Source organism: Bos grunniens, chromosome 26 (genome assembly GCF_055505025.1).
Source record: "Bos grunniens cultivar Pamir isolate PY7600 chromosome 26, Bosgru_T2T1.0, whole genome shotgun sequence".
In the NCBI taxonomy this organism is placed as follows: domain Eukaryota; kingdom Metazoa; phylum Chordata; class Mammalia; order Artiodactyla; family Bovidae; genus Bos; species Bos grunniens.
The window spans coordinates 51,556,365-51,583,773 of record NC_141190.1 but is presented as its reverse complement, the minus strand read 5'-3'; the positions used below and the strand labels follow the sequence as shown (position 1 = coordinate 51,583,773).

The 27,409-nt window shown below is 60.2% G+C and overlaps 3 protein-coding genes across 24 annotated transcripts; 1 reads left to right on the top strand and 2 right to left on the bottom strand.

Moving 5' to 3' along the window:
• The first annotated feature begins 744 nt into the window (after positions 1-744).
• Positions 745-13,277, top strand: SPRN (shadow of prion protein). Of its 2 annotated transcripts, XR_015155814.1 has the most exons (3): positions 745-1,191; positions 1,917-3,936; positions 12,984-13,277. XR_015155814.1 is itself a non-coding variant. In XM_086379124.1 (2 exons), the coding sequence occupies exons 1-2, from the start codon at positions 857-859 to the stop codon at positions 2,362-2,364; spliced, it is 783 nt and encodes a 260-aa protein (XP_086235250.1). In that variant the 5' UTR covers positions 745-856; the 3' UTR covers positions 2,365-4,380. The 2 variants fall into 2 exon arrangements, 1 of the variants encoding a protein (XP_086235250.1); XM_086379124.1 differs by lacking the exon at positions 12,984-13,277 and having other exon boundaries at positions 1,917-4,380.
• On the bottom strand, positions 4,727-18,951 carry MTG1 (mitochondrial ribosome associated GTPase 1). 12 transcript variants are annotated; one of them, XR_015155807.1, is made up of 12 exons: positions 18,767-18,951; positions 18,251-18,367; positions 15,782-15,846; positions 12,807-12,911; positions 11,100-11,180; positions 10,569-10,625; positions 10,285-10,375; positions 9,084-9,145; positions 8,730-8,826; positions 8,425-8,506; positions 5,456-8,316; positions 4,727-5,190 (listed from the first exon to the last, which is right to left on the bottom strand). XR_015155807.1 is itself a non-coding variant. In XM_086379109.1 (12 exons), exons 1-12 carry the CDS (start codon positions 18,927-18,929, stop codon positions 5,057-5,059), a joined length of 1,167 nt encoding a protein of 388 aa, XP_086235235.1. In that variant the 5' UTR covers positions 18,930-18,951; the 3' UTR covers positions 4,727-5,056. The 12 variants fall into 12 exon arrangements, 9 of the variants coding, with proteins under 9 accessions (XP_086235235.1, XP_086235241.1, XP_086235236.1 ...); XM_086379109.1 differs by having other exon boundaries at positions 5,456-5,568; XR_015155808.1 differs by lacking the exons at positions 18,251-18,367; positions 18,767-18,951 and adding an exon at positions 16,686-16,851.
• On the bottom strand, positions 18,947-27,409 carry PAOX (polyamine oxidase). 10 transcript variants are annotated; one of them, XM_086379094.1, is made up of 7 exons: positions 27,146-27,409; positions 26,143-26,629; positions 25,299-25,498; positions 23,011-23,263; positions 22,252-22,367; positions 21,646-21,803; positions 18,947-19,325 (listed from the first exon to the last, which is right to left on the bottom strand). In XM_086379094.1, the coding sequence occupies exons 1-7, from the start codon at positions 27,327-27,329 to the stop codon at positions 19,182-19,184; spliced, it is 1,542 nt and encodes a 513-aa protein (XP_086235220.1). In that variant the 5' UTR covers positions 27,330-27,409; the 3' UTR covers positions 18,947-19,181. The 10 variants fall into 10 exon arrangements, with proteins under 10 accessions (XP_086235220.1, XP_086235219.1, XP_086235221.1 ...); XM_086379093.1 differs by having other exon boundaries at positions 18,947-21,174; positions 22,252-22,364; XM_086379095.1 differs by having other exon boundaries at positions 22,252-22,364.

The following is a 27,409-nucleotide window of genomic DNA, read 5'->3' as shown; positions in this document are numbered from 1 at the left end:
CACACTGGAGCAGGGGAACGGTGCTGAGAGGCCACAGTGGTGACCTCCCCGCAGGCCCCACGCGGCATCCTGATCTCCTCAGAGAAGTGCCCTTGTTTCCTGGAGGTGAGCAACTCACTGGGGCTGTTCTGTGCGTGGGACCAGGGAGTCCACCAGAGGATGCAAGCCTTGGACGAGCCCCGCCTCTCCCATCCCGCATAGCCACAGCAGCCCGAGGCCCAGGGCCAGCAGGTGCCTCAGGCGAGGCCCCTGGCCCAGGACAGCGTGGGACGACGCGGCGGCGCTGAGCCTTCAGGGACCACAGGATCGAACAGATGCGGAGAGAGACGGTGTCACAGAGGCCTCTGCGGCACCGTGCACTCCTGACACCGTGAGAGCCGGTGTCCCCAGGGGGAGCGGCTCAGGCGAGGCCTAGAGTCTGGGGTTGGGAGGGGGCCGGGAGGAGACTCGAGGACAGACAAACCTTGGAAAGCAAGACAGAGCCAGGCCCAGGGGTCCAATCCAGCGGGGACCTGGAGGCCCGCTAGCTGGAGCAGTCGGGTTACAGATGGTGGGGCCGCCTGCAGGGCCCTGGAGGAACCTGAGCGGCAGCCCTGGAGGTGGGAAGAGGGGTCCCGGCTCCCCTTTCCCAGGCCTGGAAGGGGGCCTGCTAGGGCTGGTGCTGCTCTGGGTCTGGGACGCCCTGGAGAGCCATCCTCTCCTCTCTGGGCCCTGCGGTCAGGGGCCCGTGTGGACACACCCCCGGGAAATGGAGGGAAAGAGGAACTGGAGAGGATGTGAGGGAGATAGGGCTTGGGGTCAGGCCGGAGGGTGGGGGGGTGAGGGGACGGAGTGTGCGAAGTTGGGGTGAGGACGGATGCGGTGGAGCTGGGGGTGCGAGGTGCTGAAGACCGTGGGGCTGACTGGTATCGGGGGACCAGTCAGGGTTGGGGTGCGCAAGGGATGGAGGACCGGGCGGCGAGTGGGGGGGTGCTGGGCAGAGGGGGGCTGCGCCTGCGAAGGCCCGCCCCTGTCCCCTCCCTCCCGTCCCGGGGATGAGCCTCCGCGTCTGCCCGCCCCACGCCAAGGGCGGAGGCCGCACGCACATCCCCGCTCCGCTCGGCAGCGCCGGCCAGGTCTCCGCCACAGCCCCCCTTCCGCTCGGGCCGCGGTCCTCGGAGCCGCCGCGGTTCTGCCCGAGGCCCGCGGCTGGTAAGACCGGGCGGTGGGGGGGCGCGTCTGGGGCCGGGAGGCGGGTGGAGCCGCCGCCCAGGGGTCGCCTCTGGTCCCCGGCCCAGCTGCGAGCCAGGCGGTAGCGGGAGGGGCGGAGCGCGAGGCGGAGCGCGCGGGAGGGGGCGCCAGGCTGGACCCTGCCCGGGGTGGGGCTGCGGCCCCGGAGCCCGGGGAGGGGCCTGGGAAAGCGACCGAGGCTCCCTGCTGGCCCCTCTTCCAGACCCTCACCCGCTTCCTTTGGGCCCTCGGACCTGGAGACGCAGCCTCACCCCACGGTGGCCGGTGGGCCTGCAAGCCCTGGAGCGGCCCACACATGGAGCCCCCTCCGCAGGCCTGAGCGCCCTCAACCGCAGGGGGCTCGCAAGCCCCTTCCTCTGCCCACACTCCACGCTCCACACAGAATAACCCCACTGCAGAACCCTCACCCCCACCAGCCCCTTCCCGGCTACTGAACAAGACCCCCATCCCCGCCCAAGGCCCCAGGCCCTAATCCTCAGGCAGGCCTGCCCCCAGCCCGCCCCAGCCCACTCCCCACTCCTCCAGCAGGCGAGGCCCCGTGTACCACCCAATGCCCAGCCCGCCCCTGACCGCTGAGCTCCCTGTGCCCGGGCCCCGAGCACCTCCCTACCTCCCCAAGTCCTCTGTTCCCAGCTCCTGAGTGCCCCGTCCTCACGGAAGCTGAGATCTCCTTCTCCGTCCTGCAGGTTCTGCTCCAGGAACATGAATTGGGCGGCCGCCGTGTGCTGGGCTCTGCTGCTAGCGGCCACCTTCCTCTGCGACGGCAGTGCAGCCAAGGGTGGCCGCGGTGGGGCCCGTGGCAGCGCCCGTGGCGGGCGCGGCGCCGCGAGGGTGCGTGTGAGGCCAGCGCCCCGCTACGCCGGCTCCTCAATGCGCGTGGCCGCGGGGGCGGCGGCGGGGGCCGCGGCGGGGGCAGCCGCAGGCCTGGCTGCGGGCTCGAGCTGGAGGAGGGCCGCGGGGCCGGCGGAGCTTGGCCCGGAGGATGCAGAGGACGGAGCGCCCGGCAGCAACGGAACGGGGAGAGGCGTCTACAGCTACTGGGCGTGGACCTCAGGCACGGGGCCCACAGGCCACAGGCACCTCTGCCCACTGCTGGGCGGGGCCCTGGGCGCCCTGCGGCTGCTGCGGCCCTAGGCTGGGCCGGGCGCATCAGGGCCAGAGCCGCCCCCAGCCTGTGCCCTCCTCCCAGGCCCCGCGGCCCGATCGCCCCTCCCCTCCCCTGCCCACAGCCAGGAGCCTAGAGCAGTGTGGGCAGCTCTGGCCCCTCGGCCTGAAGCTGTGACACCTCCCGTCGGAGCCCCTCCCCATCTCACATCCTCCCAGGGGGCCAGCGGCCCAGCAGCCCCAGGATACCCTGCCTCCTGCTGGGGTTAGTCCCCCCAAGCCAGAACGGCAGGGGTCCTGCGGTTCCCGCACTGGTCCACGCTGGCCGGGCGCCTACCACTCCACAGGCTATTCAGGCCACCCCAGCTCCTCTGAGCCCACCCTGGACACTTGAGTGCTGAGGACGGTGCTGACCACCTGGCAGGGAGGCGGGCCCTCAGGCTGGGCTGGTTCTGCCACAGCCCAGAGGACATGGTGCCCCCCGCCCCCCACAGAGGCAGCCCCAGGGACTGAAGGACTCGAGGAAAAGCGCTGGTCACCCATCCAGCAAGAAGGGGGGTGCGTCTGTGGATCTGTGAGCCCAGCATGGCCCCATGCTCTCTGGACACTCCCAGAACACCCTCACCCAGGGCCTGACCGGAGCCTTGCCCTGCCTGTGGACCCAGGGCCGCAGCCCTCTCTGGGCAGATGCTGCGAGGCCCACTGCTGGGGGAACCGGGGGACACAGCCCAGAGCAGCCCCCGAAGACTCAAGGTTTGCCCCTGGCTCCCGACGCCCAGAGTGAGGCAGCCCTGCCTCTCAGGTGCTTTTCCCTCCAGCTGCTGACCTGCCCCACGGGCGTGAGCCAGCCTGGGCCCAGGCTCGCCGGCGCGCCCTCTGGCTGGAGGAGCCCCAGGACCCTGCAGGACAGCTGCGGCCCGGCTCCTGGTCGGCCGGACTCTGCCTCCAGAACCCGCCCTTGCCTGCCCCGCGCCGCAAGGCCTGTGGACTTAGCTGACAGATTCGTGTCCAGACCAGCATCTCCAGGAGCCCTGCCGACTCTGCATTCCCAGCTGGCCCTCGGCTCTGGTTGCAGTCAGGGTCTCAAATTATCCACGGGGCCTGGACCAAGCATTTCTGTCCAAAGGCCCAGGCGCCAAACTGCAGGACACAGCTCCCTGGAGCCTCCTGTGTCCACACTGCCAGATGCCCTCCATCCTCCCAGACTGAGCTCCGGGCTCCACAAGACCAGCGGGAGGTGGCCAAGCCCAAGCCAGGGCCTCAGAAGTAACATCTGAAAGTCTTAAACAGGAGGTCCCATCAGGGCAGCTCCTTGGCGACTCAGCCCTCCCTGACGGGCCTGGCCGAGCTGTGCTCAGCCTCAGATGCCCACGAGGACACGGACTATGGCTGGTCCAGACCCTCGCGCGCCTCTGCGGCGTGCAGCGCCAGCACACCGCTCGTGCCGGCAACACCGCTCCTGTCAGGTGACTCCACTCAACAACCCGGCTTCAGGAGACCTTGGCGTCTGCAGCCACACATCCCTGAATGCTTCCCACCCCACGGGGCAGGGTTCCGGCAGGAAGCAGGCGGCGCTCAGGGTGGGCAGCCTCAGGCGAACTGGTGAGTGTGCTGGGCGGGGGGGCGCAGCAGGACCTAGAGGGCCGCCTACAGGAAGAGGGGCCCTGGCGGAGTGCCCGGGAAGGTCGCAACACCACTGGCCACAGAAGAGCCGGAGCTGTAACCAAATGCAGCGCCCAGGCCCACCGCCCTTCCCTCCCCGCCCGCTTCCAGAATGTGCAGGCTGTGGTGGTGGCCTTCCTGCCCCTCAGGTGTGAGCCCAGCGACGCTGGGCGCCGACTCATTAGCTGGAAGGTGCTCGGAGGCGGCAGGAAGGCCTGGGGTCTCCACTGACCGCCCTGGCTTGTGCACAAGCCGGGCTGTGAGCAGAGCGGCCCTGGGCACCAAGGGGACGGGGCCGCTGGATTCTGCCACGGCTCCTCAGGACCTCCTGTGTGTGTGTGTGTGTGCACGCTTCAGTGGTGAAATAAACTCTGCTGCCAACCAGACCGCTCCTTATTGCAGGACCAGGACACTCAGGAACCTGACACACGAGCCCTGGGTGCTGAGCGTTCGTGTTGTTTTTCTTGGCAAGGGGCCCGCGGGGCTGCACAGTGAGAGGGCCAACCCCGGAGCCTCTTGTGTCCACACTGCCAGCTTTCTTGGGTACGGCGCCCAGATACCCTCATCCTCCCAGACTGAGCTCCGGGCTCCGCAAGACCAGAGCGAGGTGGCCGAGCCCGAGCCAGGGCCGCAGAGGCAACGTGGCCGTTTGAAAGTCTTAAACAGGAGGTCCCAGCGGGGCAGCTCCTTGGCGGCTCAGTTCTCCCTGATGGGCCCAGCCAAGCTGTGCTCAGAGATAGGCCTTTTAATTTAAAATTTTAAAATTACAGATGATGGTTTCAACTCCTGAGAAAATGCCAGCTTCTCCTTAGGAAAGGAGCTGAGAGACACTGAACACCAGAGAGTGTCCCCCCACCCCGGGCCTGGCACACGGGATGCCCACCGCCCTGACGCTCACACCCAGGCCTGTCTGCTGGGACCAGGGGCCAGCTGTGGGGCAGGACGACTCGGCCTCCTTCCTGGAACAGAGACCCAGTGCGGTGAGCAGCGTGGGGACTCTGGGAATCCAACCCCAGCTGCAGAGCTGAGGGCAGGGGCCAGGCCCTCCCGCCAGACCAGCTCACGGCTCCTCTGCAGAGCGGCCCTGCAGAAAGTCTCGGTCCAGCATCACGGGGCCCAGCAGCCCGCTGCGGAAGGCCCGCAGGAAGTCTCGGGCGGCTGCAGGGTAGTCGGGCTGGATGACGTTCACGTTCCCTGGGAAGGCAGGAGGCTCAGGTGAGGAGGGAGCCGCACGTGGGGCCCAGTCCAACCCCCTCAGGCCCACGCAGGTAGGCGTCTGCACAGCACATTCGGGAAAAACACCCGAATTCACAAGAGTGAGGGCATCATGGCCTGGAGCTTCCAGAGGAGGTGTGGCCCACCCTGCAGGCCCGGCCCCTCCCCTGCAGCCAAGGCAGACACCCCTCCCCCGACTGCCCTGGGCCCAACCCCCGCCCAGCCCCGGGGCTGCCCATCTCACCCGTGCCTGTCAGCACCTTCACCTTCTGGGTCTTCCTCAGCTTCACGGCCACCCGCTTCAGCACGCTGGCGATGTCGTCACAGGCCTCACCCAGGCCGTAGTGCTGCACATACCTGTGGGAGGGCGGCAGTCACCGGCTCTCCAGTGACCCCTTCGTGGGTGCCAGTGACCTCCTTGCAGAGCTGAGGACCTCACCGACACCCACCTTCCACGTGGCCACAGGCAGCTGCCCCGAGACCCAGCCCCACACCGGGACCCTGGGTACAGCTGCCAGGACAGCTGACCGTTCGAGGGGGTCTCCCTGCAGACCCTAAGCAAAAGGACCGGAGTGTTCCCGATGACAGTCCCAGGGCAGGAATACCAAGACACCTGCCACCCGAAGGTCAGGGGCAAGAGCTGCCAGGCACACGCAGCGGGAAAACAGACCCGTCGGGGGAGAAAACCGGTCAGCTGGAACCGCCCCAGACACTGGAATCCACAGAGACCCTGAATCAGTTATTAGAACTGCATTCCCTGTGGTTACAAAGCAAAGAACCCACACAGAAGACAATAAAAAGAAATAATCCGAATCTAACATCTGGAAGAAAACACTATGAAACACACGCTGAGGGAATTAGAGCAGCTCGAACTCTGCAGGGGAGAGGGCGAGGGAGCTGGGGACCCAGCGGCGCTGAGCCAGCGCTCCTGGAGCCAGAGCGGGGGATGGAGCCCTGCACCCACCGTCAGAGCCTGGTGACAGCCCTGCGTGGACGAGGACAGTGGCCGGGGTCACCCACACGTGCGTGACGCAGGCTGCACAGTCTGGGGGTGAGAGCCAAGGGCTGGGGACAAGCACAAGAAACAAGGAAACCGTGCCGGCGCGCAGTGTCATAAACTGCCCGAACGCTTGACGAGGAGAAACCGTCACAGCAGCCAGAGCGTCGTACGTACGGAACAGAGGAACAGAGGGCAGACTCTCATCAGAAACCGCTCCTCTGCGGACAGTCCGTCCACCGAGAACTCTGCCCACAGGGCAAACTCCCTTCAAAACAGAAGGTGAAATGAACACATCCTCCAACAGCAGCTGCACGGCCACTGGCGTCACAGGGAATCCTGGGCAGGGAGACGGCCCCACAGGGCGGGGCCCAGAGCAGACGGGGCGAGTCTTCACTTTACATCCATGTTTCAAGAAAGCACAGCAGCATGTCTGCCGCAGAGAGCAACACGTGTCACAACTCTGCCCAGAGGCGAGCTCCGCAGACGGGAGAGGCCCGGGCCTCACGGCACTCAGGCCACTGCGATGCCCTGCGAACCCCAGAGCCACCTCCGCCCAGGTTCTGGGTAACAAGCTGACAAAAGGGAATCGTGAAAAGCGCCTGAGGGACTTCCCTGGTGGTCCAGGGGCTGAGGCGCCGCGCTCCCAGCGCAGGGGGCCGGGGTCAGTCCCTGAGCAGGGACCAGATCCCGCAAGAGTCCGTGTGCTGTGACTAAAGATCCTGCAAGCTGCAACTGAGACGCGGTGCAGCCAAGCGAGCTAAAGAGAAGGCATCTGACTGATCTAGAAAAGGTCAAAGAGAGAGAAAAGAAAAGGTGCACAGAACAGCTGTGACAAAGGCAAGATTGAAGATGTAACCCTAACGTCAGTGACCAGTCAGACATGAGTGGCCTAAACACCTAAACTAAAAGCAGAAACGGCCAGACGGGTGAAAAGCAAGGGCCAACTACATGCAGCAATAAACATTTTAAATGTAAAGACACGCCAGCTCAAAGTAAAGAGACAGGGGACAGGGACACACGAGGGAGATTTCAGAGCAGAGACTATCCTGTCCAGGATACAGGAGGTCACGTCCTCAAGTCACCAGAACACCACGACCTCCCCACGACACGGAGGCTGGAGACGTGAGCAGGACCGGCGGTGAGGGGCGAGCCCACCTCCTGCCCACAGCAGTAACAGGAAGACAGTCAGCAACGCGGAAACAAGGGAGGAACGCGGACCGGACAGCAACCACCAGAACAAAAACCAGAGGTCAGAAAGTGGGGACCAGAAGCTGGTTCTGTGGGGAAAACCAAATGCCTGACCTGACGTCCTCAGGGTCCTCAGGGACATCTCTGGGGGCCTGCAGGACACAGGCACTCTCACCATCCTCACTGGTGAGGGCAAACCGACTGGACCTCTGCACAGCGACCGCCTGCACTGCCCAGTGTGAGAACACGGATGAACCCAGGGATGAACGCCCGGCCAGGCGGGCACTGCCAGCAGGGAGGCTGCACACAGGGCTCCCCCTGTGAGGCTCCAGAAGGTGCAGGAAGCAGGTGGGCAGGGAGAGGGCCACATGGCAGCACAAGAAACGGGGTTTCCTGGACGTGTAACGGCGTCACATGACTTTGCCAACAAAGGTCCATCTAGTCAAGGCTGTGGTTTTTCCAGTGGTCATGTATGGATGTGAGCTGGACTATAAAGAAAGCTGAGCACCAAAGAACTGATGCTTTTGAACTGTGATGTTGGAGAAGACTCTTGAGAGTCCCTTGGACTGCAAGGAGATCCAACCAGTCCATCCTAAAGGAGATCAGTCCTGAATGTTCATTGCAAGGACTGACACTGAAGCTGAAGCTCCAATACTTTGTCCACCTGATTCGAAGAACTGGCTCATTTGAAAAGACCCTGATGCTGGGAAAGATTGAAGGTGGGAGGAGAAGGGGACGACAGAGGATGAGATGGTTGGATGGCATCACTGACTCGATGGACGTGAGTCTGGGTGGACTCCGGCAGTGGGTGATGGACAGGGAGGCCTGGCGTGCTGCGGTTCATGGGGTCGAGAAGAGTCGGACACGACTGAGCGACTGAACTGAACGGCTTCACAGGTGCACCCACATGTCACAACCTGTCAGACTGTACATTAATGACCACAGACTGTCCACGGCACCTCACGGTGCTGGTTTTCAGTTATGCTTAGTGAGGCCGGGGGAGAGGGCCTGCCCCCTGCACTCACCCCAAGAGCTGGTGCCTGTTGAGGGTGTAGAGAAGGAAGTCAGCCAGGGTCTCCTCGCCCACGAGGTGGTCCAGCACGGTTCCTGGGAACAGGCGGCGGAGGGGGAGGGCTTCAGCTCGCGCCCTGCCCTCCCCACCCCCGCAGTCAAGGGGGAGGAGGGCGCCCCCTCCAGGGTGGGCCAGGATGCCCGACGGGCTGAGGGTGCCAGGGGTGTCAGCTGTGAGCAGCCAGGCCAAGCACAGGCCACCCAGCCTGGGAGCCTGGGGGCCTGGGAGCCTGCTGTGGGTGGTGGGGGTCGGGCTCACCGCACAGGGCCAGTTTCAGGCCCGTCTCCACGCTTGGAATCCGAGGAGCCAGCACCCCAGGGGTGTCGAGCAGAAACATCAGCGGCCGCTCACACACCTGGGGGCAGAGCGTGGTCAGCTGGCCTTCTGCCTGAGGCTAGAGAAGACCCTGGAACCTGCCCCCCAGAGTCACTGCCACCAAGCTCTCAGCATCCCCACAGGATGCCACTGCTGAGTGACGTGGAGAAGGAATAAGGGCAGGAACCCAGCAGCCACCTTGCCCCAGGAGGACAGGCTCTGCCCTGACCCTGCATGCCCCTGGGATGGAAGACACCTGAGCCCTGGCCCAGGTATGGTATGAGGACAAGGCCCTACCTGAATCCTGGACATCACAGCTCTGGTGATCCCAGGCTCGCCGCCCACCCTGGTGGCTTTTCCTGCAGGATGAAAGGGAGACGTCAGTCTGTCAAGCGCCCAGGCAGATACGCTGGATGAGCAGCGATGCACATGGGAGCCTAGCGGGGCCCAGCGAGGGCTCTGCAGGGAGAGGACCGCCTCCCAGGCGCCACGACCCGCTGAGGCACGGCCGTGACAGCTGGCCAGGGCTGCCTGTTGGCATCGCCTTCCTCCCTGCAAGGCCGGCACCGCCCCAGGACCGCCCACAATGGCCCACCCGTGGGGGCGGCTCCTGACACTGGCCGCTGCGGTCCCAGCTCAGGGCGTGTCCCAGGCAGACCCTCCCCCTGTGCTGGAGCAACACTCGCATCCATCAGCGCGCGGACAGGTAAACAAAACGTGCTTCGTCCACACAAAGGAGTGTTATCAGCCTCAGAAGGAGGGAGATCATGGCGCACGCGGCAGCGCGGGTGGACCCTGGGGACTCGGGCTCCGTGAAGCGGGCCCCGCGCGGCGCAGACCCTGTGAGCCAGGATGAGGCGCCCGAGGACCCAATTCACACGACAGAACGCACACCAGAGGCTCCGGGGCTCCGGAGGGCAGGCCCACTTGCGTCTGGAGGCTGACAGTGTGAGGCTTGCACAGCACTTAATGTACTAACACCAATGATGTCTTTAAAGCCACAATTACAGGAAAGTAAGCAACAGCTGACTGTAACCGTGCTCCAGCTGGCAGCAGAAACAGCCTGAGGTGACGGTCCGGCACAGGTCTGTCTCAGGGAGGTTCCCAAAGGACACACTCATGCAGAACACGAGTCAACACGGACTTGGCGTCAAACGCCAGCAGGCATGAGACACAGGCCCGGAGAGCCCTCTCCGGGTCCCGGCCTGACGTCTCACCCACGTTTCCCACACGCCCTGAGCAAGCGGGACAAAGAGACAGAGTAACGGGAGGACAAAATCGCCCACGTTTAGAAACTGCACATATTAAACATTTAAAGACAGAAAGCGGATGAAGTATAAAATGTATTAGGGAATGACTGTCTCACCAGCTGACTGTACACCAAGCTGTCAGCTGGGCCTCCTGGTGCCAACAGCCCCCTCAGTGAGCTGGGGTCTCAGGCTCTGGAGGGTCGTCCCAGCACGAGAACCAGTGCCTGCCCCCCCAACTGCAGAAGTACCTTTCCTGAGGTGCTGCCTCCGCAGGGAGTTGATAAGCGAGGACTTGCCCACGTTGGGGACCCCGATCACCATGATGCAGTACTCCACGTGCTGGAAACGCAAGGGCAGGGGGTGGGCACCACCCAGCCCCGCACCCCCATACCCCCGGGGCACCAGCGTGCCCACCTGGGGCCGCCCCACCCCACCTGCCGAGACCCGAGGGGGGTCCCCAGGCTGGGCTCAGCAGTGGGCCCGGGTTTCCCAGCAGAAGGGGCAGGCCCTCGGCCGGTCCTGGCCCACCAACCTCTCCTCGGTGATAGCGGTAGCTGCTCCCAACCAGCTCCGTGACCGTCGGGATGACCTGCAACCAACAACCACCAGGCACCTTCCGGGGGGAGCCCGGATGCCCTCGGCCCCCGGAGGCGGCACTCCCACCGGCATCCCACCACCGGCCGGCGTGGTTCCACACACGTCAGACGCAGGCTGTGCTCTGCGGAGCGGTGGGGGTGGCCGGGGCCCTGCCCTGTCCTTCCGCAGGAAAGAGGAGAGCCCGAGGGGAACAGCGGGCACTGCCACGCCTTCCAAAGACGCATGACAGCCGCAGAATTCTCCAACTTGACCAGGAAAACAGACACAGACCGTCCATGGCCTCCACTTGGGACTAGAGGCATCTCTCGGCCCGACCCTGCTGTTCCCACCCCCAGTCTGCCCGGCCCAGGAGGTGACTGTGCCCCAAACCCAACAACACTCTGCTTCCTGCAGAAGCACAGTAATCTGTGGTGTTTCTTTAACATTTTAAGCAGAAGCCTCAGAGCACAAAACAGAAGACACCCACCTGCTTGACATTTTCATCCTTCACACAGTTGGTAAAAACAACATGTTTTATGCCTTCTCTTTCTAAGTGTCGTATAATTTTCTAAAAGAGACAAGACGTTTCCAATTCAAACACCAAAGGAAGACATGGGCGGCGTCATAAGCTAGAGTCTGAGGATCTGCTCAAGGGCTGGGGACTCGAACGGAGGCTGGGCCACCGGGGCAGGCGGCCTGAGGGCACGTCAGGGGACGGCAGGCCAGCCCCGGGGCGCCCCTGCCGCGGGCTCTGTGGGAGGACACAGGACGGGGCCACACCAGGTCATCCGAAACCACCTGCAGCCCCGGAGACGCTTGGCGCTGGTCTCCACTCAGTCACATCATCGCTCCCCGCCTCCCAACCAGCTTCCACAAAACAAGCCCCACTTACACTAAGGTTTGAACCCAGCTACAGAATACGTGGAATACTTTAAAAGCCCCAAAGTAAACTGACACTAACATGAACTTACTGGCCTAAATGTGAAGCGAAATCACCGTATGACTCTTATTTTTACAACCAGTACTGCACTGTTTGAGAACCCCTTGGACTGCAAGGAGATCCAACCAGGCCATCCTAAAGGAGAGCAGTCCTGAATATTCACTGGAAGGACTGATGCTGAAGCTGAAGCTCCAACACTTTGTCCACCTGATTCGAAGCACTGACTCATTGGAAAAGACCCTGATGCTGGGGAAGATTGAAGGTAGGAGGAGAAGGGGACAGCAGAGGATGAGATGGTTGGATGGCATCACCAACTCAATGGGCATGAGTTTGAGTAAGCTCCGGGAGTTGGTGATGGGCAGGGAGGCCTGGCGTGCTGCAGTCCATGGGGTCGCAGAGTCAGATACGATTGAGCGACTGAACTGAACTACATTGTTTGATCAGCTACTGATTTACTTAAAGGAATAAAAAAGCCATTCATTGATTCAGTTAGTTTTGCTGATTTATTGTTTGCTATGATGATGCAGATGAAGGTCAGGCCCACAAAGACTTCGTGAAGTCACATTGCAGGCTGCGTACAAATCTGCATGGGACTCCCCCTCCCAACCTGCATAGGCAGACACGGGGGTGGAGTTTAAAGAACTCAGTGTACCACAGCCAACTAAGAAACCAGAACGCGTTCCTGCTGCTGCAAAAGGAAAAGCTACACACACACAAAAGCTGGCTCGATTTCAAGATTCTGACACCTACTCTCTCTGTTTCTCTTACTCAGGGACAATAGGAGACATCACCCCTGGACACTGTGTCCCCATCCAGCAGGGCTCGGGGACACCCCCAGTTGCTTTGGGTCTCACACCTTCCAGATCACTCAGGGGGCAGCAGGCAGCCCAGAGCTCAGACCAGAGGTCTGGGAGGACACAGGGAGCCAACGCTGCTGCACCAAGAGGCCTCTGGGTCGGAGAGCAGGGTGATGGCCACTCGCCCCAGGAGGCAACTGAAACGCGAGTGAGTGAAAGTTAAACAAGAGACAGGCATCCGTACCACAGCTGCAGCCACATGCCGCGTGCTCACAGCCTCGAGGGCCCTGCAGCCACTCTGTGGGAGCGCGGCTCCTCCCCTCGCCCATGGCTGGACCCCCGCTGAAGGATACAAACTCTTTGGTCACCTGAATGACAGGTTAGTCTAAGGCTAGTTTGCTAAAGCACGCAGGCCTGGGCAGACCAGACCAGAGATCCGGTCAGATTTGAGCCGTACCTGCTGCTCCTTCAGATCTGCCAGGTCCATTTTGTTGAGGACGAGCAAGTGAGGCTTAAGCCCAAGGGTTTCCTGAAACAGAGGGTTTCGGCCCGACAGTGGGATGTGGCAAAATTAAGGCAAGATTCCATCAATTTGACCACCAATTGACATACTTTCCCTTGTCTTGTTATGCAGACTGGACCGCCTACAACAGGACACCCTCGGAAGGAAAGGACAGTGCAGAAGCCTGTCTGGAAGCAGGCGCGCTCCAGCCAGCCCATCCACGAGACCGAGCCGACCCCAAGTCCTGCACTCACCGCCTGAGGGCCACCGAGCCTCTGCAGGCCCCCCAGCGCCTCCTGCGGACAAGAGGCAGGGCAGCGCCCTCTCGTGGTTCCTCAAACAGGAATGATGGCGGCAAAAACAAACAGAGCTCAACGGAAGGTTTTGTGACTAGACCATTGTTTAGCTGCCAAAAGATCTGGTCACTCAGGACAAGTGCCTCCCACGAGTCCTAATCAATGTATCTCATGCCACCGCCGCCACCCCTGGGCATCTGCATGGAGACCTCCAGCGAGCCCACCTCCTCAACGCCAGGGGCAGCCCCTTCCTATCTCCGCCAGGGGCCCCCGGCGCTCACTGTGACACCAGCACATCAGGAGGGGAGGTCTGTGTCTGCATGTTGGGGGTGCTCAGCCCTTCCCTGGTGCCTGTCCCCAGGAGTCCCGAAGCCTCAGCATGCCCAGGTTCCAGGCCCCCAGTTAAGCCGCTGTGTCCCCACCACACCACACAGGGACAACAAAAACAACAACTTACTTTCTCCATAAGCAGCGCTCTGCCCTCAGAGGTTAACCAAGCCTGAGCTCCCTCAAGGGCCGTCCTGGAGAAGTCAGGACACCCAGCGAGCAGAGGAGGGCGGGGCGGAGGCGGCCCCCCTTAGCACACGGGCAGCAACCGCAGGCTTCCTCGTCCAGAAATCAGACATGCAACCGCCACCACACCCTTCTGACTGGCATGAGATATTGTACGAACTGAAACATTTAACCTACGGTAGAGAAACTGGAGAGTTTTCTCAGAAATTCCAAGTACAGATGGTGATGACTTTCAAACCAACACCTGTGTCTTCTAGAGAGCCTCTAAACACAGCTCAGGTAAATACAGCAAAAACAGGGTGTGCAAAGCACGCTCATTACTGAGGGAGATCATTCCCTCTTCTGGTGCATCCTTTAGTACAGGAAGGAAGCCTGGTTGGCAGCTACTTTCTAATGGAGGTGTCATATCCCACCTGGAGCCTGCTACTGCTGCAGTGAGTTGGAAGGCACGGGTGTGCCAGGCGGAAACCTGAGACGAACGAGCTACCCTGTGTCAGAGGGAGCTTCTGGGCCCCGCACCAGGGATCCTGACTCACTGGCCTGGAAAGTGGCCTGCTGCTGCTGCTGCTAAGTCGCTTCAGTTGTGTCCAACTGTGCGACCCCATAGATGGCAGCCCACCAGGCTCCGATGTCCCTGGGATTTTCCAGGCAAGAGTACTGGAGTGGGGTGCCACTGCCTTCTCCAGGAAAGTGGCCTAGATATTAGTATTTTCAAGAGCCTCCCGGGGGAATTCTAATATGTAACAAGGATTGAGAACCACTGCTTTAAATGTCAGTAATTTGGGGTCGCAAAGAGTCGGACACGATGGAGTGACTGAACTGAACTAGGACAGGTGACCCTGTTGGTCACTGAGGTGCTGACTGGACCAGAGCAGGGACCAGAGAAGGCAGATGGGAACAAGGTAACAGCCAGGAACACTTCTCCAGTCGTGTGCACTGCCTGACTCTGGAAGGTCTCCCCTGCACTACAGCTCCGCACCCAATCCCAGTGGGGTTGGGGGAGGGCTCCCCTCACCAAGAAGTTCTCACCACCAGCTGGGGTCCTTCTGTTCAGCACAACTCTGACTCCATGAACCCGGAGATGGCATCAGACCCCATGGTCTGGGCTCAGGAATGCCACCGCCCCTCACGTCAAAGAGCAACTGCAGTTGAGGTCTGACAGAAAACAGCAAAATTCTGTAAAGCAATTATCCTTCAATAAAAAATAATTTAAAAAAAATAGCAACTCCAAGTCCAGGTTGTCACCTGTCACTTCTGACCAACAGGCCTGAATCAGGGGTTCCCAAGACCCTTCCCTGGGTTCTAGCAAAACTAGTCTGGACAGTGGCTCAAGAAATTGAGAGAAACATTTTATTTATTGGATTAGACTTATAATCTGGCTTCCCTAGGGGCTCAGAGGTAAAAAAAAAAAAAAAAAAAAATCGGCCTGCAATGTAGGAGATGTGTGCAGGACACACAGGTTCAGTCTCTAGGTGGGGAAGATCCCTTGGAGAAGGAAATGAAAGCCACTCCAGTGTTCTTGCCTGGAAAATCCCATGGACAGAAGCCTGGCGGGCTACCATCCATGAGGTCACAAAGAGTCGGACACAACTTAATGACTAAACAACAAAAAGGACACAACTCTGGAGCAGCCAGATGGAAGACATGTCCAGGGCGAAGGCTGGGAAAAGACGTGGAGCCTCCCCCTCTGCGGGTGCCTCTGCCTGCATCTCCACCCTCTCAGCAACCAGGAAGCTCTCCCCACCCCACCCCCCAATAGTCTGGGGTTTTCTAGCAGCTTCATTACACAGGCGGACAGAGTGAAACGCTGGCCTTTGGTGAGTGAACTCAACCTCCAGGGCCTAAGGCGGGGGGGGGGGGGGGGGGGGGGGGGGGGGGGGGGGGGCAGGGGTGGGACTGAAAGCTCTAACCCTCCCATAGCAAGGCTGGCGCCCCCAGCAAGCAGCTCCCCTGTAAGGGACCAAGGTCTTTTCCAAAACCACCTCATTAACAAGAGACACCTTATCACACCCCTCACGATGGAAACTCCAAGACTTTCAGGAGCTCTGTGCCAGAACCAGGACAAAGACCAAATAGGTACTGCTTATTCTAAGAGACCACTTCACCACCACTGAAGGATATCCGGGCGTCATGGACCTCGATGATGCAGTCCACCAGCTTCAGGCTGCTCTGCATCTTCTTCAGCCCTGGAAAACAGAAGAGGGACGCCTCAGGGGAGGACGGGTTCCGAGCTTTTAATAAAGTAATACTGAAGCACAGTTAGTTGCTTTACGACGTTGTGTTCAGTTTCTCCGGTACATTAAAGTGAAACGGCTATACAGAAACACTGCCCCTCAGCGTCCCCTCACTCAGCCAAGCCCAGTCTTTCGGGCACACCCACAAACATTCCTTGTGGCTGGATCCCTTGCGGTTCAGACAGTAAAGTCTGCCCGCAATGCGGGAGACCCAGGTTCGATCCCTGGGTCGGGAAGATCCCCTGGAGAAGGGAATGGCAACCCCCTCCATTCTCATCTGGAGAATTTCATGGACAGAGGAGCCTGGCGGGCTCCAGTGCATAGAGTTTCAAAGAGTCGGACAGGACTGAGCGACTTCATTTTCTTTCTTTTCAAACATCTCGCCTCCACCGCCTGCTTCTCGCCCGCGGTCGCCCCGTCCCACTGATGGAGGGGCGGCGCGGGCCGAGGGCCGCCACCCTCACACCGGGCGGCGCTGGGTCTGCAGGCGCTCTCGGAGCCAAACTCTGAGAAAAGTAAGAACCTCAGAGGGTGCAGGCGAGAGACCGCCAGCTCGATCTACGCCTCAAGGTGCTCAGGTAATTAAACAGCCGACTTCAACCTGGAAAGTGCTTTCCTAGCCCTGCCTCATTCCGTCCCCAAATAACGTCCAGGAAATTGTGTCCTTTTCCAAGCAGGTGGGCACACGGGCTTCGAGCCGAGGAACAGGGCCTGCCGGGGTCAGCTCACGAGCCCGCCCCGCGGTGGACCCGCGAGGAGCCGGGGAAGCAGCGCGCCCCGCCGCGCCTCACCCTTGGCCATGTGGCCCGGAAACCAGCGCGCCACGTCGCGACCTTCCAGAGGGAAGCTCTCCCGCCAGGCCGCCCGCACGGCGGCGCAGAGACTCCGCGGAGACAGCCTCATGGGTCCGCGTCCCAGGCTCCGCGCAGCACTACGGACCGCTCCACCCACGGACCTGTCCGCCGGGCCCGTGCGACCCCGCACAAAGGTTCCGGGGCTCCACGCGGCCGGCGCGGCCCGCGCATGCGCACGACGCTGCCTCGGCCCGCAGGAGGCGCTTAGCGGCCAGTGCTGGGGCTGGGCCGGGGACCGGGGGTGGGGACGGGGCTAGGGACCAGGGACGGAGCAGGGGACGCGGCTGGGGGCCGGGCTGGGTCCCTCGGGCGGGCTTCAGGGAGGGCTACGAGCCAGGGCCGCACCCGCGCAGTTCCGGGAGTTCTCAGGGGTCCAGTCTTCATTAAATTAAAAAATCCTGGTTCTTCCTTAACCATATTCTGAGTGACAAAATTTAGTAGTCCGCTGTCAATTTGGTCCTTTTTACAAACTTGGTTATATTTTTTCAGATATTTTAAATTTAACTGACAAGTATAAGATCCTCTTTTTCAAGTACTCTGGGTTTAATGTACAAACTCTTTGCAAACGCTGCAGTTCTGCTAAATTAAATCCTGAATGCAATAAGCCTGAAATTCTTTATTGCAGCAATACTCAGTGTAAGTACAGTCGGATTTTAACTTTTTTTCTTTCTTTCTTTTTTCCGCTGTGCCGCAGGGCTTGCAGGAGCTATTTCGTAACCAGGGATTGAACCCAGACCATGGCAGTGAAAACCCAGAATCTTAACCACTAGGCCACAGGGAAGTCCCCAGATTTTAACTTTAAATCAGAAGCCTGGGCTACTGCTCACTGCACTTTGTTGTAAGAGTATGAAGCTAATGGAATTTTTTAAACAAGCTCCTAAAACTCCAAATATGCTCAGATTCTCAGCTCAAAGATACCATTACTGTCATCTTGATGGCCCTAAGCCTAATACTCAGGGCAAGCTGTTCCTAGGGCTGAGACAGGCCCTCCCGTGGCAGAGTGAGACCACCTGGGCCCCCTGCACAAGCTCCCAGATCTTCCTCACTGAGCTGCCCTCTGCACCCAGACAGCCTCAGTCCTGCACACGGACTCAAAAAACCTGAGACAACAACAGAGAGCTGTGTGCCTGACAGACGCTGCCCTTCCACAGCCCTAGGACCAAAGAACCAAAATAAAATCCTGCCAAATCCCAGATTTCTCTTCAGCTGTCTTACTGGCAGGTGCCCCAAGCAAAGCAACTCCAGGGACACAAGGGAGCGGATACACAGACAGACCTTTGTGGGCAGAGATCCCCGGAGGGCGATTTGACCTAAGATGAGAAGGTGATGAGAAGGTGCTGGGCTGAGGGCATGGCCAGCACCACGGCTGACAGTCTGGCCACTTGGAGCTGGAAAGGAGCCGGTGGCAATTCTTTAGGCATGCACACACTCCTCCAGGGCCCACACGCGAAGCAGGACACACCATGCAGCCCGAGGTCCGAGGAGGATCAGGAGCCACTGACCTCGAGGTGGGCACCAGGCCAGGGGGCCCCATGCCTGCTGTGTGGAGTCCCAGCCTCTGCAGCTCCCTGCTTCCCTCTGCAGGCCAGCCTTCAGCTGTACTGCCTCCGGGGACAGTCCTGGAAAGATGCCCACACTCTGCCGTGGCAGCTGTGAGACTGGCCATTGCCAACCCCACCTGAGGCCTCTGACCTTTCCTTGGCTGTGAGATGGGGGCCATGCAGCCGCTTCCCTGGGACACTTCAAGGAGGCAGTGAAATGAGATGGGGGCAGCTGAGCACAGCACCAGGCCCCCCAAGGGCTCCCCACATTTATGCCAACACTTCCCAGGGCACCCTGTTCCTCTGTACCCTTCAGGCCTCACTGTTCACTTCCTCCAGAAAACCCTGAGCCCGCAGATCAGAACAGGGTGCCCCGTGCCCTGTGAACTCCCGTCTCCCACTTGCTGACCTTCACCCGGCCCACAGGGCAGCCAGTACCTGGTGAAGGGCCTGTGGACTCACACCAGGGGCACCTACCAGCTCTGCTGCCACTGCGATGAGAACTCGGGGACCCGGGAACACACCCAGGGTCCCGGGTATCCGAGGGAGGCAGGCCACGTGCTGGGGGCACAGAGCCCTGCAGTGACCAGGGCTGGGGCAAGACGAGAACAGAGCGGCCCAGGCTGCAGCTCGGAGGCATAAGTATGACTCGACACAGACGGTTTTACACACTTTATGTGCCATCAATGGCGGCGGCGGCAGCATCCCATGTCTCCGTCCTCCAGGAAGACTGCACTGAGCTCAAGCTCAGCCCTGACCGGAATCCAGCAACTTGAGACATGAGGGAGCTGACCCCCGGTGACAACATCCCAAGCCCGCCTGAACCTCATCCATCACAGGACAGGATAGGGCCAGCCTCCTCAACCCTAGTACTGGGAGCGCAGAGCCAGGCTCAAAGCCTGGGCTCGGGCCACTGGGCCTGGGGGTCCCACAGCGTCATGAGCCGGTCAGCCTCCCTCCAGCCAGACAGCAGAGCCCCGTGTGTGGTGGAATAAAACGTCCGGTGTGTGGCTTCCCCTGCGAACAGTACCTGGAGCTGGAAAGAAGGGGGCGGTCAGCTGGGTGCCAGGCCTCGGCCACCAGCCCCACACCTGTTGCCTGGGCTGCAGAAGTGATGGCAAATGTGGTGCTTTGCTGCTGCCTTAACCCAGCACCCTGATGCAGTTGGGCAACAAGGACCGGCACCCAGCCGCTGCCACGGGAAGGAGCAGCAACAGCGAGGACCCCTCAGAGCCAGCACACCCGGAACCAAGCACAGTCACAGGGTGGAAGACCCGTCAGGCGGCTCTGGAGAAAATCTGAACATCGCCCAAAACACAGAGCAAAACACCAGAGAGGGAAATTAGCAGGGAAAAGATAAGAAAATTCTAGGGCCAGCTCAGAAGTACACCATCGAACTAGAAATCCGGAAAAAGGGGAAGAAAAAAAACCATGATGAGATAGTTCAGGAGAATCCCAGATGACTGAATACACGCCGGAGGGCAGTGCAGCTAGGCTCTGAGGCCCTGAGTGCGGGACCTCTTCTCCTTCCAGCTTCACTGGAGCGAGGCAGCTGCCCTCACAGAAGACCCTCACGAGCGCCCCAGGCAACCACAGGGCAGCGTGACCATGCCAAGGCCACCACACTGTGAGGAAGCCCAAGCCGCTCAGAGAGGCCTCAGGCAGGCGCTCCGGCCAACGTGCCAGCTGTGCTCAAGGCAGACGTGTGAGAGAAGCAGCCTCGCGTGACCCAGCCCAGCCCTGAGTCACCCCCAGCTGAGGCCCTGGACATCATGGGCAGAAACAGCTGTCCCATGGTGCCCACCCTCAGAATTCAGCAGCCCAAGGAGGTGGCTGCTTCCACCACGAAAAAGAAGGCGCCTCGAAGCTCAGGTGTGGACAGTGCCCACAGCAAACAAGGTGTGTGCGGACAGCCCTCTTAACAAACTACTTCAACAGGGGCCTGGGAGGGCGGGGAGAGGCCTGAGGGCTGGGCGCACAGAGGCAGAAGAAAGCTAAAACTTTATGTGCTGTGGTCAGAATCCCATCAGCAATTCCTGAAAGTGAAGCATCAAGAAGCAACGTTAGCAAAACGCACTTAGAAGGAATTCCCTGGTGGCAGAGTGGTTAAGACTGTGCTTCCAGTGCAGGGGGCCCGGGTTCCATTCCTGGTCTGGGAACTAAGATCCCACATGCTGTGAGGCATGGGAGGGAGTCAGTTCAGTCGCTCAGTCGTGTCTGACTCTGCGACCCCATGAACCACAGCACGCCAGGCCTCCCTGTCCATCACCAACTCCTGGAGTTTACTTGTGATGCCCTCCAACCATCTCATCCTCTGTCGCCCCCTTCTCCTCCTGCCCTCAATCCTTCCCAGCATCAGGGTCTTTTCCAGTGAGTCAGCTCTCCGCGTGAGGTGGCCATGGGAGGGAGAGGCACACAGACAACTGAAGGGGGAATGCTGGATGACGTGTGAACTCTGAGGGTGGTAACAGTGCTGCAGTTACGCGTTTTAAGACATGACCTCGATCTTTTGCAGATGCACACTGAAACCTGCAAGTGAAACGTCACCTGTGGGGCGTGCTCACCAGCAGGTGAGTCAGGAGGGCAGGGAGATGCCAGGAGCAGACAGGAACCCAACGGCTCTGCCAACCTTTATAGGCCTCAAAGTTTTCCACATTCAGTGCTTTGTAAAAAGTGCAAGTGTCAGTCACTCAGTCGTGTCTGACTCTTTGTGACCCCACGGACTGTAATCCACCAGGCTCCTCTGTCCATGGGATTCTCCAGGCAAGAATACTGGAGTTCGTAGCTATTTCCTTCTCCAGGGGATCTTCCTGACCCAGGGACTGAGCCCGTGTCTCCTGCATTGCAGGCAGATTCTCTACCACTGAGCCACCAGGGAAGCCCCTCTGTAAACAGTAGTAGAACCATAATGAGAAAGAACCTGAGAAAGAACGCATACATACGCATACATGGCTGAATCGCCTCGCTGGACACTCGAAACTAACACAGCACTGTAAATCAACTAAACGTCGATTCCAGAAAGCACTTTTAACAAGGCGGCAGCTTAATGTGTTATTTGGCAATCAGAACCAGCCTGAAGTGCAGCTTGGGAAGGGTCAGCGGTGTGCCCCCCCACCAGAAGGCTATATTTTGTTTTTATTCTATTTTGTTAGCCATCACTATAGAATGCTCTGACACTTCAGGCTACAGGTATGTATAATTCTGATTAAAATAACACGTTTCAAAAAGAAAGTGGACTCTGAGTCACAGGGTCCCAGCCCGTTGACTGCAGCGGCAGCCCCAGCCTTCGCAGGGCCTATCCTGTCCCCAGGCCCTCCGTGGGACTCCGGTGCCCTCGCCCGGCGGCTTCCTCCTACCTGTGCCCCCTTGCCGTCTGAAGGGAGGGGCTGGGCCAGCCGGTCCATGTCGTCCCCAGAGCTGCCCACGGCCACGTAGCTGTATGAGCCCCGGGTGTACGGGGCGCTGTGCCAGCAGGACCTCAGCATACTCCTGGGTGCGGGGAGCTGGGGGTTCCCTGGGCCAAGAGACGCACACATTAGCCAGCAGCCCGCCCACCCATCCACAAGGAGCCTCCCACCGTAAAGACCGAGCAGTTAAAAGCGAGACCACTGCTGGGCAGCCAAGCCCAGGGGGTGTGAGCGCAGGGCTCCCCTCCGGAGGTCCCTGAAGCAGCGTCCCGACACACACTGCTGCCTTTCCTGAGCCTCGGCGTCCCGTCTGTAAAGCTCTGATTGTGGACATTCATATCCATCTTGGTGGCAGATTTTTAGGAAAGAGAAGTGGGAAGTGCTTGCAAAGCCATTTCAGTCCCCCAGAGAGGAGAACTCTTCGTGCCAGCTGACATGGGCAGGACTGTCCCGAGACTCAGGGCCGAACCCAGTTCCTCTCTGGGGGAGGTTTGGTTCCTGTCACAGACCAGCCGCTCGGGTGGGAGGCAGCAGCGTGGCCCCTGTGGTCAGTACCTGTCACCCTGCGGAGCACCTGCGTCAGAGACCTGAGCACGTCCTCGTCCGACAGTGTCTCCATGAACTCGGACTCGAGCCCCGCGATAAAGCCACAGAGCACGTGGCTGGCCCTGCTGGAGAGAAGCAGAGCTGGACCAGGCCCGCCACACCCAGACCGGCTCTGCCGTGACCAGTGGCTGCACCAGTGTGGGCTCAAAGCCCCGGGGTCCCTCGACACGGGGTCTGCAAGGTCAGAGCTCTCAGGGCACCAAGATGGTTCCTGCTGACTCCACTGTCAAAGGCTGGTGGGGACAGCTGTCCCTAGCACAGTCGGGGACTCTGTATCAAGTCCTGACCCTTCTACTCCTCTTTATAAAACCCTGCACGGAAAAAAAAAAAAAAAAAACCCACATGATGGGCCGGAGGGGACCAGGTGACCATGTGGACCCTGGCTTGGCTGCTGGGGTGAGTACCCCTGGGTCCTCGGCAAACACGTCTCAGAAGTGAGCAAAGTGTGTCTCTTACGAGGAAAGCAACTGCAAGTATTTACTGCACATTGCAGGTCCCGAGAGATGCTGACGAGCTGCACGCACTGGGCCTCTGTCTGCTCCTGCAGGGAGTGGGCTCGGGGGGTCTGTCTCACCACTTTAGGGTGCCCCTTGTGTCCCCCCTCGTGTAAACCCTCCAGAAACGCCTCGAGGAGAATCAACACAGTGCCGGACCCCCCAGACAGCTCACACCCAGGCCTCCTCGGAGAAACCTGGAAAGAACACATACTGGAAGGGAGGCAGGACCCAGAAGCCAATCAGCTTCTTGAACCAGGCATCCTGCAGCTCGGGGGCGGTGTCCTCCAGGGGCGACGTGTCCTCCCACACCACCTGGATGTGCTGGCAGTCTGGGTCCCAGAAGGGCTCCTCAAACTCCAAGAAGATTTTATTGTTCGTCCCAAAGCCTATTTTCCTGATCGCTTCCACCTTTTCAGTGGGCAGTGGTGGCTCAAAGAAGGTGTCCAGATGCTTCTTAAAAAAACCTGAAATTCAAAATTGGACGCCTTACTCCATGTCAGTCTCTTAATGGGAATTGACAGCCACAGGAATGGCCCTGAGCCCGTCAGAGGGTCAGAGAAAGGTCAGAGGGTCAGAGAAAGGCGTCTGGGAGCCACGCAGGCTCCCTGCAGGCCGGAGCCCCGACAGCCAGCATTCAGTGGAAGGACAGGCAGGCCCCGAGAACGCCTGCCACGCGGGATCAGGTGGCCCAGCCCCGGACCGCTCTGCGGGACAGGCCCGAGCCTGCTGCCTCTCGGGCTGCCCAGGGTTAGTTTGCAGGAACAATGAAACACACAGGCTTCACCCAGAAGCCACAGGAAAAGTGATCAGTGTTTAGCCCGAAGTCACACCACAAGGAGAGGAAACATTCACAGCACAAGCCAACCTCGCCAGTTCACGGGAGAAAGACCAACAGTGTGACAGGAAACAAGGCTTGGCCGTGAACACTGCAGAGGGGACCGTCTCCCCACAGCCACCCGCTCGCCGCAGAGCTTCAGCCCATCAGTTCCTGCAGGACTGGACTTGGTCCTACACACATGTATCCAAACACACACGCGTACAGCACTGTGCAACAGAACAGTGAAAAGTAACTTTGTGTCAGTATTCATTAGCGGCGCCTGCTGCTCCCGCTGCTGCTGCTGCTGCTGCTGCTAAGTCGCTTCAGTCGTGTCCAACTCTGTGCGACCCCATAGACGGCAGCCCAGCAGGCTCCTCCATCCCTGGGACTCTCCAGGCAAGAACACTGGAGCGGGTTGCCATTTCCTTCTCTAGCGCAGGCGTGCATGCTAAGTCGTTTCAGTCATGTCTGATTCTATGCGATCCTATGGACAGCAGCCCACCGGGCCCCTCTGTCCACAGGATTCTCTAGGCAAGATCACTGGAGCAGGTTGCCATTTCCTTCTCCAAATTAACGGTACCTACACATGAGAAAATATGGTGTAGCTATCAAGAACAAACTGGGCAGGTGCCTGGCCCCCTGTGAGCCGTAATGATGCACCTGCTGGCTGCAGCAGCTCAGTGAGCCCACACCACAACTGTGCGTGAACCAGGCCATCCGTGTAAAAGAACAAAGACTGTGACAACCTGTCTGTGCTGGTTTGGAAACGGAGGAGCAGCAGAACACTGTGCTAATAACGCGCAGCAGAGTCCACCATGGGAGAAGGAGCCGGCCCTGAGCAAGCCAATCCACACCCAGCCCTCCCCTAGGGGGCAGGAGAATCCGCGGACACGGCCCATGGGTGGGGTCGGGGCAGGGGAGACTCCTGCCCTTCACCTTCCAGCCATGCTGGCACCTGTTAGCTTTGTGAACTTGGGCAGTTAAGTGACTTCTCTGTGTTATCATTTATCAAATAGGGGGTGGGGCAGAGATTTCCCAAGCTGCCAGAGAAGCAGGTGAGATAAACCCGGCACAAACTTGCTTTCAGTTATCTCCACCTTTTACCAGATTGCCAGCTCCTACTGCTAGATCTTCCCTGGTGGCTCAGAGGTTAACGCATCTGCCTCCAATGCGGGAGACCTGGGTTCGATCCCTGGGTTGGGAAAATCCCCTGGAGAAGGAAATGGCAATCCACTCCAATATTCTTGCCTGGAGAATCCCATGGACGGAGGAGCCCGGACACGACTGAGCGACTTCACCTTCACCTTCACTGCTAGATCTAAAGCATCAGATCTGGAATTAAATAGGATTATGCTCACAACTCCTTCCTCGATCACCACCAGGACCGAAACGTAAGACCTGGCTTTCCGCCCCCTGAAAGCAGTGTGGTGAGCCTCAAGAGGCCGTCCCAACCTCCCAAAGGAGCAGCACACCTGCTGACCTGTGACCTCTCTTCCTGTGAAACCTTCTTTCAAAGCGAACAATTGCTACAAAGCACAGTAGAGTAGCTCTATCCCAAACTCAGAATGAAAACATGAGCTCAGCAGCCAACGAGTGCCCCGGAGTGAATGAGGCTGGAGAAAACCAGAGGCCAGGGCACCTGAACGAGAACTGGAGGAACCGACCAGAACAGAGGGCTTTACCTAAGGGCACGGTGACGACCACGTGATGGGCTGGGAAGCAGTCTCCATCCTCACATTCCACCAGCACGGGAAATGTCTCCCCAGGAGCCGAAGCTTCCCGGAAGGACCCATTCCAGTGAATGGTCATCACGGGTTTGTCAAAAACCATCACGTCCTTGGGCAAGGAGGCCATGATGCAGTCTGTGAGTCCTTGGTAGCCCCTGGGGGAAACAGAGGTGTCCCTGGAGGCGAGGCTCTACAACAAGCCCTCCGAGCTCACGCCAGATCAGGGAGCTGCAGGGGGCTCTGGTCCCAGCTCAGCCAGGGAGGAGGGCAGGGAGGGAGGGGGCCTCACGGGAGGATGACAGGAGCAGAGCTCCCCAGGTTTTCGTGGCGAGCAGGTCCCTCCTCACCCGGCCCAGGGCTCCCATTCTGGGCCTCTTCCCCATCACAGCACCCTCCCTGTGCAGGGCAGTCCTGGAGGGTCTCATGAGGGCCCCATGAGAGGACAGCCACCCCAACACAGAGCAGGCCTGTCTGCCCATCTCTGAGGTCCAACCCCCAACAGTGCTTACAGGCAGGAGGCCTCCTAAACCTGGCAGGGAGCAAGGCATTACAAGATGCATTTCCTTCTTTTAATCACTTTTTCTTGAGAAGAATTCTTTTCTTTTCATAAGTGGTCAAAACTATGGAAGTAAATGACCAATCTCCCTAACACAGGAAGACAAACAGCCCCTGTCCCTCTCACCCGTCCCCTGCCTCCCAAAGCTTGGCCTGAGGTACAGGTAGGGACCCCCGAGGGAGCATGAAGGGGGTCTGGGGAAGCACAGAGGGGTCTGTCTGGGTGGGTGGGGCAGGCACATACTCAGGAAAGGTGCAGTCCAGCCCTGGCAGCACAGTGTACTCCCCGAAAGGCGCGAGGGCAACCAGGTCCATGCTGTGGGTACCGCTCACACAGCACTCCACGTTGAACAAGTTCTTCAGGATGGCCAGTTTGAGCTTCTTGGTCTCCTCATCCTCTGTCCAGCCAGCCATGTGCTGACGGATCTTCTCCTTGAGGTACTCCCCGACACTGGGTGGGGTGGTCTCAGCCGCCTGCAGGAACTCCCTGGTCTGGTCTATGAGACTGTAGAACAGACTGGCCATCTCCGCCACGAGCTCAAGGCTCACACTTACCCCAGAGCTGGCGTAAGACACAGATGGCAGGCCCACGTGACCTCCGGTCTCGATCAGCTGGTTCTCCTCGGACAGGGCCTTCTCCCCAAGCAGCCCGTATTTGGCAGCCAGCTGGAAGACGGGGTTGCCCTGGGAGGGCCCATGGATCCAGTGAGCACCTACCTCCACCACGCCACCTGGGAGCGGTAGGAGAGGCCACCTTGAGGCTCCCTGCCCTGAGTCCCTCCCCTTGCCACACTCAGCCCTGCCCTTCCAGAGGCCCACATCATTCCAGAGGACCAGAGGCTCTGGCGCCAGGGCCCGTCAGACCTGACTTAGGGGAACACCCCCTGAGGGGTGCTGGCCTGCGCGTGCCTGGGAAGGATACTTGGAGGCAGGCCTGGGGGCAGAGGAGGCACCAAGGAGCAAGGAGGCTGGAGGTGGTGGTGTGGGGGCTCCCTGCGGCGGTCAGAACCAGGGCCACTGTGTGGTCAAGGGTTCCCCTCCGCCGCAGCCGCGGACCCCGCTCACTGCGGGCAGCTGAGTTTCGGGGAGCAGTGAACATCGGTAATTATGTGGGGCGGAGCGGGGATTCGCTCAAGGGGCCAGATAAGGGTTCCAGGACGCCTAACCCTGGACGTAGGCCGAGCCAGGAGCAGGGCTCCAGAGGCACCGGCTGGGCTCCGGGAAGGGGTTCCGGGAAAGGCTGTTACCGAAGCTGTGCTCCGAGCGGATGCGGCCACCGGCGCGGGCCGTGGCCTCCAGAACCCGAAGGTGTGAGAAGGCCGGGTGGCGGCAGAGCCTCTGCGCCGCCCCCAGCCCCGCGATGCCGCCGCCCACCACCAGCACCCGCGGGCCGCGGCCCGGGGCTTCCGCCTGACGACCACCCGACTGCATCGCCGCCGTCCCGGGCGGTTCCGGAGAGTCCCCCGCCGCTAGGAGGTTTCGTGGAGCCGGGAAGAGACCAGAGCAGGGGC

What these genes read in the sequence shown, in the direction of transcription:
- SPRN (XM_086379124.1), top strand. Translation starts at nt 857, where the DNA reads ATGCGGTGGAGCTGGGGGTGCGAGGTGCTGAAGACCGTGGGGCTGACT. An exon ending in CTGCCCGAGGCCCGCGGCTG is followed by an intron (nt 1,192 to 1,916) that starts GTAAGACCGGGC and finishes TCCGTCCTGCAG; the next exon opens with GTTCTGCTCCAGGAACATGA.
- MTG1 (XM_086379109.1), bottom strand. Translation starts at nt 18,929, where the DNA reads ATGCCTCCGAGCTGCAGCCTGGGCCGCTCTGTTCTCGTCTTGCCCCAG. An exon ending in CAGATCTGAAGGAGCAGCAG is followed by an intron (nt 11,181 to 12,806) that starts GTACGGCTCAAA and finishes TGTCTCTTTTAG; the next exon opens with AAAATTATACGACACTTAGA. An exon ending in GAGGCAGCACCTCAGGAAAG is followed by an intron (nt 9,146 to 10,284) that starts GTACTTCTGCAG and finishes TTCATCCTGCAG; the next exon opens with GAAAAGCCACCAGGGTGGGC.
- PAOX (XM_086379103.1), bottom strand. Translation starts at nt 27,329, where the DNA reads ATGCAGTCGGGTGGTCGTCAGGCGGAAGCCCCGGGCCGCGGCCCGCGG. An exon ending in GGTCGTCACCGTGCCCTTAG is followed by an intron (nt 23,264 to 25,298) that starts GTAAAGCCCTCT and finishes TTTGAATTTCAG; the next exon opens with GTTTTTTTAAGAAGCATCTG. An exon ending in TGGGTCCTGCCTCCCTTCCA is followed by an intron (nt 22,368 to 23,010) that starts GTATGTGTTCTT and finishes GCTTCTCTCCAG; the next exon opens with CAGGGCCAGCCACGTGCTCT.